General features: G+C 41.9%; 1 protein-coding gene across 1 annotated transcript in view; it reads left to right on the top strand.

Annotated features, from left to right (window-relative positions):
• The window catches only part of LOC143958850 (Fc receptor-like protein 5), a 32,323-nt gene that overhangs the window by 11,102 nt on the left and 5,261 nt on the right, over nucleotides 1-15,960 (top strand). The window contains exons 3-9 of the mRNA XM_077467832.1: nucleotides 1,239-1,496; nucleotides 3,768-3,776; nucleotides 5,996-6,244; nucleotides 7,474-7,752; nucleotides 9,258-9,539; nucleotides 9,661-9,951; nucleotides 13,536-13,664. Coding sequence (XP_077323958.1) covers nucleotides 1,239-1,496; nucleotides 3,768-3,776; nucleotides 5,996-6,244; nucleotides 7,474-7,752; nucleotides 9,258-9,539; nucleotides 9,661-9,951; nucleotides 13,536-13,664 — 1,497 coding nt within the window. The remainder of the gene's footprint in view (nucleotides 1-1,238; nucleotides 1,497-3,767; nucleotides 3,777-5,995; nucleotides 6,245-7,473; nucleotides 7,753-9,257; nucleotides 9,540-9,660; nucleotides 9,952-13,535; nucleotides 13,665-15,960) is intronic.

Here is a 15,960-nt window from a genome sequence, read left to right as displayed (position 1 = left end):
ACGGCACGAGGTGTGTCCTTTGCCCAAATTTTCTGTGGTTTTCCTTTTTCACATCTTAAAAGGTTGGGAGATATTCCTATTTACCACAAATGAGAAACCATTTGGGACCATCCATTGTCTATTTCATTATATATATATATATATATATATATATATATATATATATATGTATATATGTATATATATATATATATATATATATATATATATATATACATACACATACTTCTTGTCACTAAACTAAATAAATTCAATAAACCTTCTTTTAGGTTAGGTTTAGATGCCCATTGTACCTCCTGTTGTAAAACAGCCTGTGGTGTACAGAATTCAGTAGCTCAAGCTGAAGACATACAAGTAAAGTAGTCAGAGCAATGACTCATCTCCCTACCCCCTCACTTCCTTTAGACCAGGCTTTCTCAACCTTTTAACCCTAGAGGAACCCCAAAAATTATTTTCATGCCTCAAGGAACCCTTATTAAAACCAATTCATCAGGGCTCAAGAGGAACAATGCTTCTTATATTGGTAGTCAATAGGAAGAATGTCCCCCCTTAAAGTAGTGCTCAGAATGCCACCCTTAAAGACAGCTAAAAAGATATTTGGTGTCATGCTGCTGTCTTTGCTAAGTGATGCTGAACCTTGAACTCTGTAGGCACCATCAAATAGGTGGTTCATCAGCCACAGCTCAAGGAACCCCTAGAACCCTTAGCGACCTCTGGAGGAACCCCAGGGTTCCATGGAACCCTGGTTGAGAATGGCTGCTTTAGACATTTCTGGCAGTCAAAGCAAGGCTAAAAACGGTAGGATTCTGCTATGCTGTCTCTTTTTGTAACTCATAGTGCTCTTGGAATCCTTTGTCACGTATAAACAGCATCTATACTCCTAATAATATAATACAATTAAATCAAACACATTATTCTATTTTGGAGGTCATATAATTCCCTTTCGGTATTAGTCAGCTTGCCACCTCCACCCTTCAGCCACTTGTGGGGTTAATTGAACCCAATTCACAGACCCTGCAATAAACTCAGCCAAAAGCACGTTGGTTTAGAGAGCCTATTCAGTCTATACCTTTCCAAACTCATTAGACCAAAACAGATTTATATCATAAAGAGCACAGATGAAAGGATTGGCTGCAGAGAAAATATATTCTACAATCTTTTACAGATCTTTGATTGTATCTTTTTTTTTTCTGTACAGTCTCTTTATTAATTGTCATGTGCAATGTGCTACCTTGTAGGATCTTCGGTGACACCTGTGGTGACCTTCAACCCAAACTGGGTCAGGATCTTCACAACTGAGTCTCTAACAATGACCTGTAATGTGAGGTCACCTATTCCAGCAGGTATGAGCTATACCTGGTACAAGGATAATAACCAGATACACACAGGACAAAGCTTTGTTATCCGAAATGCAAAACAAGATAACGGTGGGAATTACCGGTGTGAAGGCCCCAACATGCAAATAAGTGACCCTGTCAGACTGGAGGTCAGCCATGGTGAGTAAATATTCTGTACAGGGAATTTGTTATGGTTTTGGTCAATGTATTTTCCGTTAAATTCACAAGTTCATAAAAGGATATTTATTTTCGCAATATTTATATACAACCTTAGCTTTACAAACGGGCAACTAATTAACCCAGTGAATCCATCACACTCACTTTGCAAAGCACTCCTGGATTTCTACAAAAAAAAAAAAAAAGTCCAGCACGGGCTGCGTGTTTAACCACTTCAGCCCCGGAAGTATTTACCCTCTTCCTGACCAGAGCACTTTTTTTGCGATTCGGCACTGCGTCGCTTTAACTGACAACGTGGCTCCCAAACAAAATTGACATCCTTTTTTTCCCCACAAATAGATCTTCCTTTTGGTGGTATTTGATCACCTCTGCGGTTTTTATTTTTCACGCTATAAACAAAAAAAAAGACCGTCAATTTTGAAAAAAAAGCTATATTTTTGACATTTTGCTATAATAAATATCCCCCCAAAATATATTAAAAAAACTAATTTTTTCCTCAGTTTAGGCCGATACATATTCTTCTACATTTTTTTGGTAAAAAAAAATATGGCAGTAAGCGTATATTAATTGGGTTGCGCAAAAGTCTACAAAACAGGGGATAGCTTTATGCCATTTGAATTTTTTTTTCTAGTAATGACGGCGATCTGCGATTTTTATCATGACTGTGACATTATGGTGGACACATTGGTCACTTTTTACACTATCTTGGGACCATTGGCATTTATACAGCCATCGGTGCTATAAAAATGCACCAATTACCGTATAAATGTCACTGGCAGGGAAGGGGTTAAACACTAGTGGGCGATCGAGGGGTTAAGTATGTTAAGTGTGTCCTAGTGAGTGATTCTAACTATGGGGGGGATGGGCTTCCACTCACATGACAGAGATCACTGCTCCCGATGACAGGGAGCCGTGATCTCTGTCATGTCACTAGGCAGAATGGGTGAAATGCCTTGTTTACATAAGCATCTCCCTGCTCTGCGACTCCGTAACACGATCGCCGGGAGACTGGCAGACATCGAGTCCAGGATCCACGGGCATGGTCACTCTGTTTGCGGTGGCGCGTGCGCCCGCTAACTCCGCCAATTAAAGGGGACGTACGGGTATGCCCATTTGCCCACCACTGCCATTGTGTCTACGTATATCGGCGTGCGGCGGTCGGCAAGTGGTTAAAGTGATCCTAAACACCCACTGATTCATTTACATTGTCCCTTCTATTTCTGTATGTGGATGATGGCACTGTAATTATTTTCCAAACCGATATTTTTCCCAAAAAAACAGTTTTAATCACTTACGCCCACCCCCTGTCAATATACAGTGGCTTTTTGAAGAGGAATACCGTTGTTATGGCAGCAGCTAGCTGAAAACCACCTTAGTGTGAAAGGGGTCATAATCCCCCCCGCGACCAAATGATTTGGACCAGTGTACAAAGGAAGGTCCATAAAGCCTTATGTCGGGGGGTCCCCACCAGACTCCAACCTTACGTCGGGGGGGGTCCCCACCGGACTCCAACCTTACGTCGGGGAGTCCCCACCGGACTCCACCGGGACCCCAACCTTACATTGGGGGGTCCCCACCGGACTCCAACCTTACATCGGGGGGGGTCCCCACCGGACTCCAACCTTAAGTTCGGGGAGTCCCCACCGGACTCCACCGGGACCCCAACCTTACATTGGGGGGTCCCCACCGGACTCCAACCTTACGTCGGGGGGGGTCCCCACCGGACTCCAACCTTACGTCGGGGGGTCCCCACCGGACTCCAACCTTACGTCGGGGGGTCCCCACCAGACTCCAACCTTACGTCGGGGGGGTCCCCACCGGAAGTGATGTCAAAACGTCACTTCCGCCCATAGCTCTTAAAGGGACATTCCTTTAGTCTAAATATGAGATCTGAGCTCTTTTTTGACCCCAGATCTCATATTTAAGAGGTCCTGTCATGCTTTTTTTCGATTACAAGTAGGGTTGCACTGATACTAGTATCGGTATCTGTATCGGTGCCGATACCGAGTATTTGCACAAGTATCGGTACTCGTGCAAAAGCACCAATACCTGAAACCGATACTTTCAGGCTCAGTTCTTTGAGCTGTCAGCGGGTCTCCCTGGTGTTAAAGAAGTCTGGTAATTGGAGCTGTCCAAAAAAAAAAAAAAAAAAGCAGCCGGCAATGTTTATTAACAACATTGCTCAGCCGCTGAAACACTAAAATAAAAAGAAACATGGTTTCTTTTTGAATCTTTCTGTTTCTTCATCTGCAGATCAAAGGGGTGAGCAAATGTTTCTCTGTTTAAACCCCTTATAAGCCCTTAATTTATTTTAATCAGCCTTAGTTAATTCCCCTTTCTCCTCCATTTAATAATTTTCCTGCTTTTTTTTATTTCTTTTGGTCATGTCTATTTTATAAACGTGATAAACAATTAAAACTTTTTTTTGTTTGCTTTGTTAGTGAATATGTTTATACATATATATTTACACATTTCACATTGAAAAAGCGCAAAAAAAAAAAAAAAAAAGATTTATTTAATTTGTAAATAACTAGGGCCGTGGAAATTAAAGATGAATTCCTCGATTAATCAATTAAACTTTTTGGTCGATTAAAATTCTTTTGAACGGTACTCACATCTCTGCCGGCTTCCGGGTCTTGAGGGAGTTCCGTCGGAGATCCGGTGACGTCACGGACATCGACGTCACCGGACTCCTCCCCCCTTCCCCAAGTGCCTCCATCTGCTAACGAAGGGAAGGGGGGAGGAGTCCAGTGACGTTGAAGTTCTGATTGAACGTAACGTGTACGGGGGGAGGAGCTACGCATGGTGTCACCCGCTGCTGCCCTAAGGAACTAACACGATTGTCAGCTTTACATGCAGTGTTTTTATCATCTTTATGTGTGTAATCTTATACTTAAGCAGTGAGCACTTAAATCTTTTCTTTCTACTCATGACCTGGCAACAGGCGAAAAACAAGCTCTGGACTGCCGCACTCTTCAGAAGACCACTTTCTTTTATTGGAATATCACATCACAGCTCAACAAACACAGCGAACAAGGAAAAATTACTGTAGTTTCGCACTAGCTGTAGTGCTTATTCATTCTTGCTATGAATAAGCACTACAGCTAGTGCGAAACGACAGCAATTTTTCCTTGTTCGCTGTGTTTGTTGAGCTGTGATGTGATATTCCAATAAAAGAAAGTGGTCTCTGGAAGAGTGCGGCAGTCCAGAGCTTGTTTTTCGTCTGTTGCTAGTGGTAATAGCCAGCACCTGTGGCTTCCCAGCCGAAGAGACAGTTTACAGCCTCCATGTGTGCTCCCGGAGCGATGAGATCCCTTCTCCTTCATACTCATGACCTGATGTCTTTGCTGAGATCTAAGGAGACATGAGAGAAGTTTATGGTCCGTGTTAACCCTTTTGATACCCACTTGCATGACCACCTGTTTGCACAGGGGTCCATGCCATAAGGTGAGAGTGATTAGTTAGACCGGAGGTGGAGGGATTGTCACGCTACTGTGGGGAAAAAAAAATACTTACGTCAGTGCTACAGTTTGAATTTATAACGTATTTGTGTGAACTGTGAAGTTGAGTCATGGATTGTGGGAACTAACTAGTTGCATAGTTAGTAAGGTTGAATAAAGACACCAGTCCATCAAGTTGAACCTGAGTGAGTGTCTACAATTGTCCCTATCCCTGTACATTGCACGCTCACATTGGTCCCTACACTCAAGGAGCCCACAATCCAAGGTCCCCATTCATATACTAGGGCCAATTTTTGGACAGAAGCTAATTAACCTCCCAGCATGTCTTTGGAGTGTGGGAGCAAACTGGAGTACCCAGAGGAAACCCACGCAGGCACAGGGAGAACATGCAAACTCCAGGCAGGTATTGTCATGGTTGGATACGAACCAGTGACCCTTTTTACTGCTAGGCAAAAGTGCTAACCACTACACCACTGTGCCGCCCTGCTTAGTGTCTAGTGTCGGGTGATTGTATATAGTGTATACCACATTTACCACTGACCAATGCAAAGTTGCAATGCAAGGAGATCAGCTAAAAGTAGTTGGATCTGTATGTGCGTTATAATTAATCGAAATTAATCGATTAGAAAAAAAAACGATTAATCGAACATGAAAATTTGAATCAGTAACAGCCCTAATAAATAACTTTTCAATGCTTTGTACCATCGCTAACAGCTGAAGTGACAACAAAACAGTTGCAGTAGGTATCGGTAATTGGTATCGGCGCGTACTAAAAAAAAAAAAAAAAAAAAAAAAAAGTATCGGTACTCGTACCCGTAATGGTATCGGTGCATCTCTAATTACAAGGGATGTTTACATTTCTTGTAATAGGAATAAAAGTGTTTTTTTTTTTTTTTTTTAAAAGGACAGTGTAAAAATAAAAAATAAAATCAGACGGATGGAAGGAGATATTGGGAAGAGGTAGATCATCGTTAGACAGACCTCGCTGTAATGTGATTTGGGTATATTGATATGTTTCAGACTGGGTGATCCTCCAGGCTCCTCTCTACATTCATGAAGGTGACGATGTGACTCTGAGATGTCACCATTATCCCGGATATTCTGCAGGAAGGACGATATTTTATAAGGATAACACTGCAATAAGAGACTGGGAATATGATTTTGTATTCCGTATTACAAACATAAGTATTGATAGATCTGGTAAATATACATGTAGAAAAGAAATCTCTGGAGGTCTGGAGGACTCAGAAGTATCTATTTCTGTCAAAGGTAAGTCCTTTTGGTTGGATTTGGGTGGGGGTGTCACAGTGTGTTATGTCCAAGATCTTCCACTAACTAGTTGATGTCCGGTTGGGCTCATCTTTGTGTCAGGTTAGCATTCTCACTGCACCTCCATATTGATTTACCATATTTTCTAATTGTATACAATATCATAGTTGCCAACACTTCCCCACATTTTTAAGGACACTTTTTTTTTCAGAAAGTCAGTGCAGGCCAGGGGCGGACTGACAACTCATGGGGCCCCCGGGCAATAGGAGATTATGGGCCCCCTGGGCAATAGGAGATTTTGGGCCCCCCGGGCAATAGGAGATTATGGGGCTCCCCAGGCAATTGGAGATTATGGGACCCCCGGGCAATAGGAAATTATGGGCTCCCCCAGGCAATTGGAGATTATGGGGCCCCCGGGCAATGGGAGATTATGGGCCCCCTCGGGCAATAGGAGATTATGGGCCCCCTCAGGCAATTGGAGATTATGGGACCCCTGGGCAATAGGTTATTATGGGGCCCCCGGGCAATAGGAGATTATGGGGCCCCCGGGCAATAGGAGATTATGGGGCCCCCGGGCAATAGGACATTATGGGGCCCCTGGGCAATAGGAGATTATAGGCAATCAGAGATTATGGGGCCCCCGCTCACTATCCGCGGGCTCAGCAAGCAGATCAAGGAAGAAGCCATGCTTTTAGCGGTTTACCAGAGCTTTACATCTCAGGCCAAAAGGATGGAAGTAGTCCCGTAAGTCCTGCACCTCTTTTTCCTTGCTTCTCCCCTAAAGAAAAGCTGCCAGAAAATGGAAAACCTCAGATTACATTCCTGTATGCCTCGGTCCTTGCATTGCTTCCCATGACCAGCATTAGTCGGTAGACTCTCACCAGACTCTTTATCCGGAGCTCTTCTTCACTATCTGTGGTACAACCCAGTGACTATTTTGTTGACCTCTAGTGTCTACCTAGACACATACACTGCTTGTTCACTACAAGGGTCCCAACCCTAACCATGGCGTCCTCTAGTGACCAGTTTGGGGAACTACACCTGTGCCACCACACTACAGCTCCTTCCTGCAATACTAGACATATTAAAACAATCTCTGTGTTACTATTACAATATGCATATCGTTAAAAATGTGGAGAATAGTTGCTCAATCTGATAAAACTCTTCTTTTCAGTGACCATCAAGTTAAATTGTTCATTGGTAAAATGCGTGATCTTTTTGTTCTACAGAACTATTCAGAGCTCCTGATATAAAAGTGAAGCCAAACCGGGTGCTGGAAGGAGATGACATGACCCTGACATGTGACACGAGTCTTACCCCACACAGACAGACAGATCTTCAGTTTGCTTTCTACAGAGATCTACTGACTGTTCAGAATTTCACTTCATCTAACCAATATGGAGTTGAAATGGCTCAGCCGGAGGATTCTGGGAAATATTATTGTGAAGCAAAAACTTTAAACAGTAATGTGAAAAAGAGAAGCGATGGGTTGAATATTGAAATAAATGGTAAGTATAATTCAAGATTTGAACTATATTTGGATAGTAGATGTGTATAGATTATTTTTGGAAATTAAGGCTATCATTTAGTGTCACTTTCAAGGTAAATCTCTCCAATGGGACACAGTTGGCAAAGAACGGGTGTTAGTGTTAAACTATTGCTTACACCACCCTGAACTGGAAAATGGCTTTAGATACACTCTAAGTGCTGAAGGTTGTGCCTTTCTATGACTTTGCTGATTTATCACCACCTTAAATGGCTTACTTCTTTCTTCCTTTCAGCTCTCAGCGTAGAGGCAGAGCCCCCTCAGCCCCGAGGGGGAGGGGGGGCCCTCTCTGGCTACACGATACAGCTTCCTCACTCCATCTTCCACCCGACTCCCCTGCTAGCAAGGCTTTACATTATTTAAGGGCTGATGCCCTCCTGCCTGAAAATTGGCCAGATTACCATGAATATTCAAATTAGCACCTCCTAGCCCCCACCCACTAGCTTCCAGAAACGTCCCCATTTTTTTTAGAACGGGGGGGAGGGGTACCAGAGGCCAGAGGCATGACCTGTAGAGCCCTCTAGCCTGGCCTACAGTAACCTGACCTAATTACAAAGATTTACACAATATATCACCCAATTTTTGCCACAGCGCGCTGCTAGTGCTTCACTTTCATTGGGGCCCAAATTATGCTCTTGCATTTAAGTCCACTGGTTTCTTAAAACGTCCCTGGCATACGCATTAGCATTATCGCTCTGTGTGTCAGCAGGGAGATGGGAAATGTATTAAAACATAAAAAAAATTACATTACATTATTTAAGTGTATGTGTGTGTGTGTGTGTGTGTGTGTATCTATATATATATAGATATAGATCTATCTATATATATCTATATATATAGATATATATAGATCTATCTATCTATCTATCTATCTATCTATCTATCTATCTATCTATCTATCTATCTATCTATCTATCTCTCTCTCTCTCTATATATATAGAGAGAGAGTGGAATCGAGGACTATCTTGATACCCAGAAATTTAAACAATATATCAAAATTACAACAAAAAAAAATCTTTATTTATTTGGAAAAATTGTTGCGATTTGTTGCGAAACTAGTAGAGAAATTTCATCAATTTGGACATAAGCTGTTGTACTCCCAGCTTCCCCTCTATAGGAGGCCGGATATCACTTCGTTGTTAACTTGTCTTTTGTTATAAAGCATAAATCTGTAACATGGTTGATTTTCAACAACTGTTTTTAATATAACAAATTTTTCCAAATAAATAAAGATTTTTTTTTTGTAATTTTTATACATTGTTTAAATTTCTGGGTATCAAGATAGTCCTCGATTCCACTGACGGTACATGGTTATCTATTTTTGGAGTAGTCCATGTTAAACCTGTTCCCGTTGTTTCTGTATTGAGTAATGAGGATGAGGATACCAACCAATTATTACTTGCATTAAAACTATAAGGCACTACACTACTTGCAAGGTTTTACTGTATTTCTATTGCTCTCTTTCAGAGTCCTTCACTGACCCGGAAATCAACGTGTCCGCAAACCCAATAGCAGAAAGAGACAATATTACACTGACATGTTTTACCAAACCTTCTCCATTCATATCAGCCACAGAAGTAGAGTTTGCTTTCCAAAGAAATGGATGGAACATTCAGGAATTTGGTTCTTCCAATAAATATGGAATCCTGTTTGCTAAACTGGAGGATTCTGGGTATTTTATCTGTGAGGTCAGAAGGTCAACCAATGGTTTAACTAAGAAGAGTAACAAGATAAATGTCCAAATACAAGGTGAGAAGGACACGATATAACAGGAGGGAGAAGATTAAGATCTAGACTACCCCTCTGCAAAATTTAACTTATTTACCATTGTGTTCTGATTTTACTTACAATTATATTAATGTCTACGCAGAGCTCTTCTCTCACCCTGAAATTGTAGCGAACACAGATTTCCCTAGAGAAGGCAACAGAGTTATTCTAACATGTAACACGAGTATAACATTACATAACACATTACGAAACGACATCGAACTGCAGTTCGCGTTCTACCAGAATGAAAAGAAGGTACAGAAATTGAATTCATCACATCAATACATAATCCCATTGGCTCAACTGGAGGATTCTGGAAATTATTCCTGTGAAGCAAGAACTCTATACAATGGGATGAAGAAAAGAAGTGCGGTAGTAAGTGTGGTCATTCAAGGTGAGCATAGCCATTTCCGAACATATCTAATGTCAGTAAAGCATAAGCAGAGATTTTAAAGCAAAGAAGGTAGTTTTTTTCTTTATGTCAGGATAAATTGCAAGGGGGTCTATATATCAATGTTTTTACGCAAATTTCACCAAAAATTCACACATTTTCTACCAAGATTAGAGCCGGATTAAACCCTGTGGAGGTCCCTACACAGTTGAAACCTTGGGGCTCCTCTTAGCCCTTGTACACACAGTCGGACATTTCGACAACCAAATCCGTCGGATTCTGTCCGTCGGATTTTGTCCGAAACTGTTGCATACACACGGTCGGACTAAATTGTCGAAAAATCCGATCATTCAGAACGTGATGACGTAATTTCATTACGATGGGACTACGTTCAGGCTAGTAGCCAATAGCTTTGATGTAGGAATTTGATCTGAGCATGCGTGGCACTTGGTCCGATCAAAATTCTCTACACATGATCGGAGTATGCCCGATCGAACCAGTTGGTCGGAAAATATTTCCAACAAGTTGGAAAATTGGGTCCGACGGATATTCCGACGGAATCAGTCCGATGCATACCACACACAGTCAGATTATCCGACAACACGGTCCGATAGGACACATTCCGACGGATTCTCCGACCATGTGTACAAGGGCTTACAGGTTTATGGAGGTTTCTCGTGAGCTCTAGTGGTATGTCACTGAACGAAGTAGTGTGCGTGTCAACATCTACATGAAGAGGACCACCACTACTGTAAATTGCTTGTTTGTAGGTTGACCCAAAAGTTTTTACAAGCTGACAGCTGAAAGATGAGCTTTTAAGAGAAAAACTGTGAACCTGATGTCTATGGTTTATGTACTTTAAGTTGTTATTGGGTGAATTTCATTAATACAGTATTTTCTCTATAGAGTCTTTAAAACAGAAGTTTGGGATCTGAACAAAAAAAATATATACTTACCTAGGTGTATGTAGAATCTGTCCCCCGCCACCTCTAAGACCAAGAGTGATCAAAGACCACTCTTTGCTCAGTTCTCAGTTTTCAGTGAGCAGACAGATGGTGCCAATCAGTCACCAACTCTCTGCTCTAGCCCTCCAGTGCTTACTGGAGTGCCAGGCTCTCAGTGGCTCATTCAGAAGCTGAGCCAGCTGCCAATCAGGCATTTAGATGGGTCCCAAAAATATTGTTCGGATCCTTGCCGAGTCTGGCCAGTCCACACCCAAAGGTGAGGCTTCCTAGAGAGAGAAGTTCGTAGTGCCTGCCCTGTCCCTTCTCCTCAGGAACCATTTTTTTTATACCTTTTATACCTTTTTTATAGTACTGTCCCTGCTAGATAGGAAATTGTCCCTACACTACCAACTCGCATAAAGTGTGCCAAACCCAGGATTGTGTCTTAAAGTGGTTGTAAACCCTTACAAACCACTTTGACCTACAGGTACAGTGGTGTGAAAAAGTGTTTGCCCCCTTCCTCATTTCCTGTTCCTTTGCATGTTTGTCACACTTAAGTGTTTCAGGACATCAAACCAATTTAAACAATAGTCAAGGACAACACAAGTAAACACAAAATGCAATTTGTAAATGAAGGTGTTTATTATTAAAGGTGAAAAAAAATCCAAACCATCATGGCCCTGTGTGAAAAAGTGATTGCCCCCTAAACCTAATAACTGGTTGGGCCACCCTTAGCAGCAACAACTGCAACCAAGCGTTTGCGATAACGTGCAATGAGGCTTTTACAGCTTCCTGGAGGAATTTTGGCCCACTCATCTTTGCAGAATTGTCCTAATTCAGTTACATTAGAGGGTTTTCGAGCATGAACGGCCTTTTTAAGGTCATACCACAACATCTCAATAGGATTCAGGCCACTCCAAAGTCTTCATTTTGTTTTTCTTCAGCCATTCGGTGGTGGACTTGCTGGTGTGTTTAGGATCATTGTCCTGCTGCAGAACCCAAGTTCGTTTCAGCTTGAGTACACGAACAGATGGTCGGACATTCTCCTTCAGGATCTCTTGGTAGACAGCAGAATTCATAGTTCCTTTTATCACGGCAAGTCTTCCAGGTCCTGAAGCAGCAAAACAGCCCCAGACCATCACACTACCACCACCATATTTTACTGTTGGTATAATGTTCTTTTTATGAAATGCAGTGTTCCTTCTACGCCAGATATACTTGGACACACACCTTCCAAAGAGTTCCACTTTTGTCTCATCGGTCCACAGAATGTTGTCCCAAAAGTCTTGGGGATCATCAAGATGTGTTGTGGAGAAATTGAGATGAGCTTTGATGTTCTTTTTGCTCAGCAGTGGTTTTCTCCTTGGAACTCTGCCATGCAGGCCATTTTTGCCCAGTCTTTTCCTGATGGTGGAGGCATGAACGCTGACCTTAACTGAGGCAAGTGAGGCCTGCAGTTCCTTGGACGTTGTTGTGGGGTCTTTTGTGACCTCTTGGATGAGTCGTCGCTGCGCTCTTGGGGTAATTTTGGGTGGCCGGCCACTCCTGGGAAGGTTCACCACTGTTCCATGTCTTCGCCATTTGTGGATAATGGCTCTCACTGTGGTTCGCTGGATTCCCAAAGCTTTGGAAATGGCTTTATAATCCTTTCCAGACTGATAGATCTCAATTACTTTCTTTCTCAATTGTTCCTGAATTTCTTTGGGTCTCGGCATGATGTGTAGCTTTTAAGGATCTTCTGGTGGACCTTACTGTGTCAAGCAGCTCCTATTTAAGTGATGCCTTGATTGTGAACAGGTGTGGCAATAATCAGGCCTGGGTGTGGCTAGAGAAATTGAACTCAGGTGTGGACAACCACAGTTATATTATGTTTTAACAAGGGGGGCAATCACTTTTTCACACAGGGCCATGATGGTTTGGATTTTTTTTCACCTTTAATAATAAACACCTTCATTTACAAATTGCATTTTGTGTTTACTTGTGTTGTCCTTGACTATTGTTTAAATTGGTTTGATGTTCCGAAACACTTAAGTGTGACAAACATGCAAAGGAACAGGAAATGAGGAAGGGGGCAAACACTTTTTCACACCACTGTAAGTCTAGTTTAAGGCTTACCTGTAGGTCCAAGAAATATCTCCTAAACCTATACGGTTTAGGAGATATTTGCCCGAAGACAGGCACCGCTGTTTATGGGGGCATGCGCCGGGAGTGACGTCATCGTGGCTTCGTTGAATGACAGCAGCGGAGCTGCGAGACCCACCAAGAAGATGGATGCGCCGGACTACAGGGGACAGCGGTGACTTCGCTGGCTCCTGTGTCAGGTAAGTGACACATAATGGGGTAGTATGCGATGCATAGTAGTCCATTATGCTTTGCCTTTGCAGGGAATGAAAGAGGAAGTAAACCCATCAGGGTTTACTTCCTCTTTAAGAATGGGACAAAGAGACAAAATCTGGTTGTCAGGGTTGAACTTCTCTTGGTGATCCCTAGGTTTCTGGGAAGCCCTTAATGAGAAAAATTTTAAGAGGACTTACTGTATATAGAAAAACTTCAATAAAGAACGGATGGGGGAAGTATATAATCAATACAAAAGTACTGCATGTAACAATCATGATGACGTTGATAAGTATTGACTTTTCACAGGAACCAGTAACACATATCTTCTCATAATTTGCTCGGTAACTCTACTTCTTCTCATCCTTGTTATCCTGGGATTCCTCTACATGTTCCGTCAACGTCGTTCTTCTGTAAACAACCAAGACCCAATGACAGGTAATACAGTAATACAGTATAAATCATCTTATCTTAAAGTACAGGTATATGTGAACTTTACAGGATATAATGTACTGTAGACATACAATCTTAAAACTCTTTAGGTTTTGTAATAATTAAAAAATGTATTAGATTCCTTTTAGGCCGCGTACACACGCGGGGACTGTTCGCTCAACTTTGTCCGCTGAACAGTGTTTCGGCGGACAGTCCGCTCGTGTGTGGGCTTTCAGCGGACAGTTTCAGCGGACAGTCTGCTGAACAAAGTTTTTCGGAAATTCCGAAAAACTGTCCGCTGAAACTCTGTTTCAGCGAACAGTCCCCTCGTGTGTAGGCTTGTTCGTCAAACTAAGTTCCGCGCATGCTCAGAAAGGATTTACACGCCGAAGGTTGCATTGCAGTGTATAGGACGTCGTATTTTTCGTCCCGTCGTACGTGCCGTTCACGTCATCGCGCACGGTTTCAGCGGACTGTTCGTTCGTCGTGTGTGGGCAAGTCCGTCCATGCTAATTTTGAGCGGACTGTCCGCTGAAACTGTTTGACGGACAAAGTTGAGCGAACAGTCCCCGCGTGTGTACGCGGCCTTACATTTTGCTATTATCGGTGATTGTGGGAGGGGAGAAGCTGCCTGAGGTTGCCGGTACCATTACTGAAGCAGAAAGTCAGTCAGCTGTCAATGGGTTTGTTCAGCCTTTACATAGAAACATCGCCTGGCTTCAGCTATCACTGTGCATATCAATGTAACCCAAACCCAAACCATATGATCACCATCATTAGCTGGCACGGTGGTCACATGATCAGGAATTATGTTGATTGGTTCCTGGTTGTCAGTGAACTATTTCTTTTTAAAAAAAAATAGATGAAAGTAGATTAAAGTTCTTTTCAGGGCTCAATGCTAAAGGCCCGTACACACGATTAGACTTTCCGATGGGAAATGTTGGATGTGAGGTTGTTGGCGGACAATCCAACCTTGTGTACTCTCCATCGGACAATTGTTGTCAGACTTTCCGCTAACAAATGTTGGCTAGGATGTTTTACATTTCCCCCCAACAAATGCGTGTCGTCGGATTTTCCGAGCGTGTGTACACAAGTCCGTCGGACAAAAGTTCAAAGTACAAACACGCATGCTCGGAAGCAGAAGCGGTCGGTCTTGTAAACTAGCGTTTGTCATGGAGAATGAACATTCGTGACGTGGCAAATTATGAAATCTCCAAATGCAGCGCACATTTCTCTTCTTCTTTAATGGGATAATAATGAAGCTGCTTTGCTGGTGATACTGATGGAGTTATTGTAAACAAATTTTCAAAGGCTTTTTTTTTCTAGTGATATCGAGAATAATATTATTATGCTTTTTTTTATTTATTTTTTTATTTGTGCAAGTTACCACAACACCATTATCCTGTAGTTTTTAAGAACAAAGATACAACTATGTTGGTGTCCCTTGTTAATTTTACATTGTATTTTATAAAATGTAATTGCCTACTCCCAAACTGTAATTTGAAGTAAAACACATAGCCAAGTATTAGTCTCCACAATTTTTTTATTGTGCATTAAAAAAATTAAATTAGACATGCTATCTGCCAATAGAATTTAACCAAAAAGTGCATTCTATGCATCCAAAAACATAGAAAATATACCAAATAAAATCATTATTCAAACAAAAAAATAATGTCAAAGTAATGTCAAGGCCAATAATAAATATCACGTTATCTCCTCCGATTCCGCAACATGTCTGGTTGACGAACGGCCATTCAGAAATGAACTAAAAAGCACGAAATGAAAAAAAAACGCGAAAAGAAAAGCGCGAATCAACACTCGCCAAACTTCTACTAACACTAAATTAGCAGAAGTAGCCCAAAGGGTGGCACTAAAGAGCTGAAAAACCACGTAATACGTCTAGTACGTCACTAAGTTCGTAATTGTTGGCCAACATTTGTGTGACCGTGTGTATGCACGACAAGTTTGAGCCAACTCCCTTCGAACAAAATTCCATGGTTTTGTTGGCAGAAAGTCTAATCGCGTTTACGGGGCATTCGAGTAGAATGATAGGCATTTTTTTTATTTATTTTTTGGATAGAGCAAAGATGGGTTATATCACCTGTCAGATTTTATTTTATTTTTTTTCACCATCTGTGTCCTATTTCACAGACTTTCCTTCACTTCCTGTCCCATAACCAAACAGGAAGTGAGAGAAAATCCCTACAAATTAAGGGAATTCCTTGGGGAACCCCAGGTCACCAGAACTAGTGTCCCCATTGGACGATTTCCTCTAGATTACTTTTCTGGGGACATCCCAAAA

Source organism: Lithobates pipiens, unplaced genomic scaffold (genome assembly GCF_037356315.1).
Source record: "Lithobates pipiens isolate NorthernLeopardFrog02 unplaced genomic scaffold, aLitPip1_a1.2 Scaffold_62, whole genome shotgun sequence".
Lineage (NCBI taxonomy): Eukaryota > Metazoa > Chordata > Amphibia > Anura > Ranidae > Lithobates > Lithobates pipiens.
Note: the sequence above shows the minus strand (reverse complement) of the source record. Positions and strands in the feature narration are given on the sequence as shown.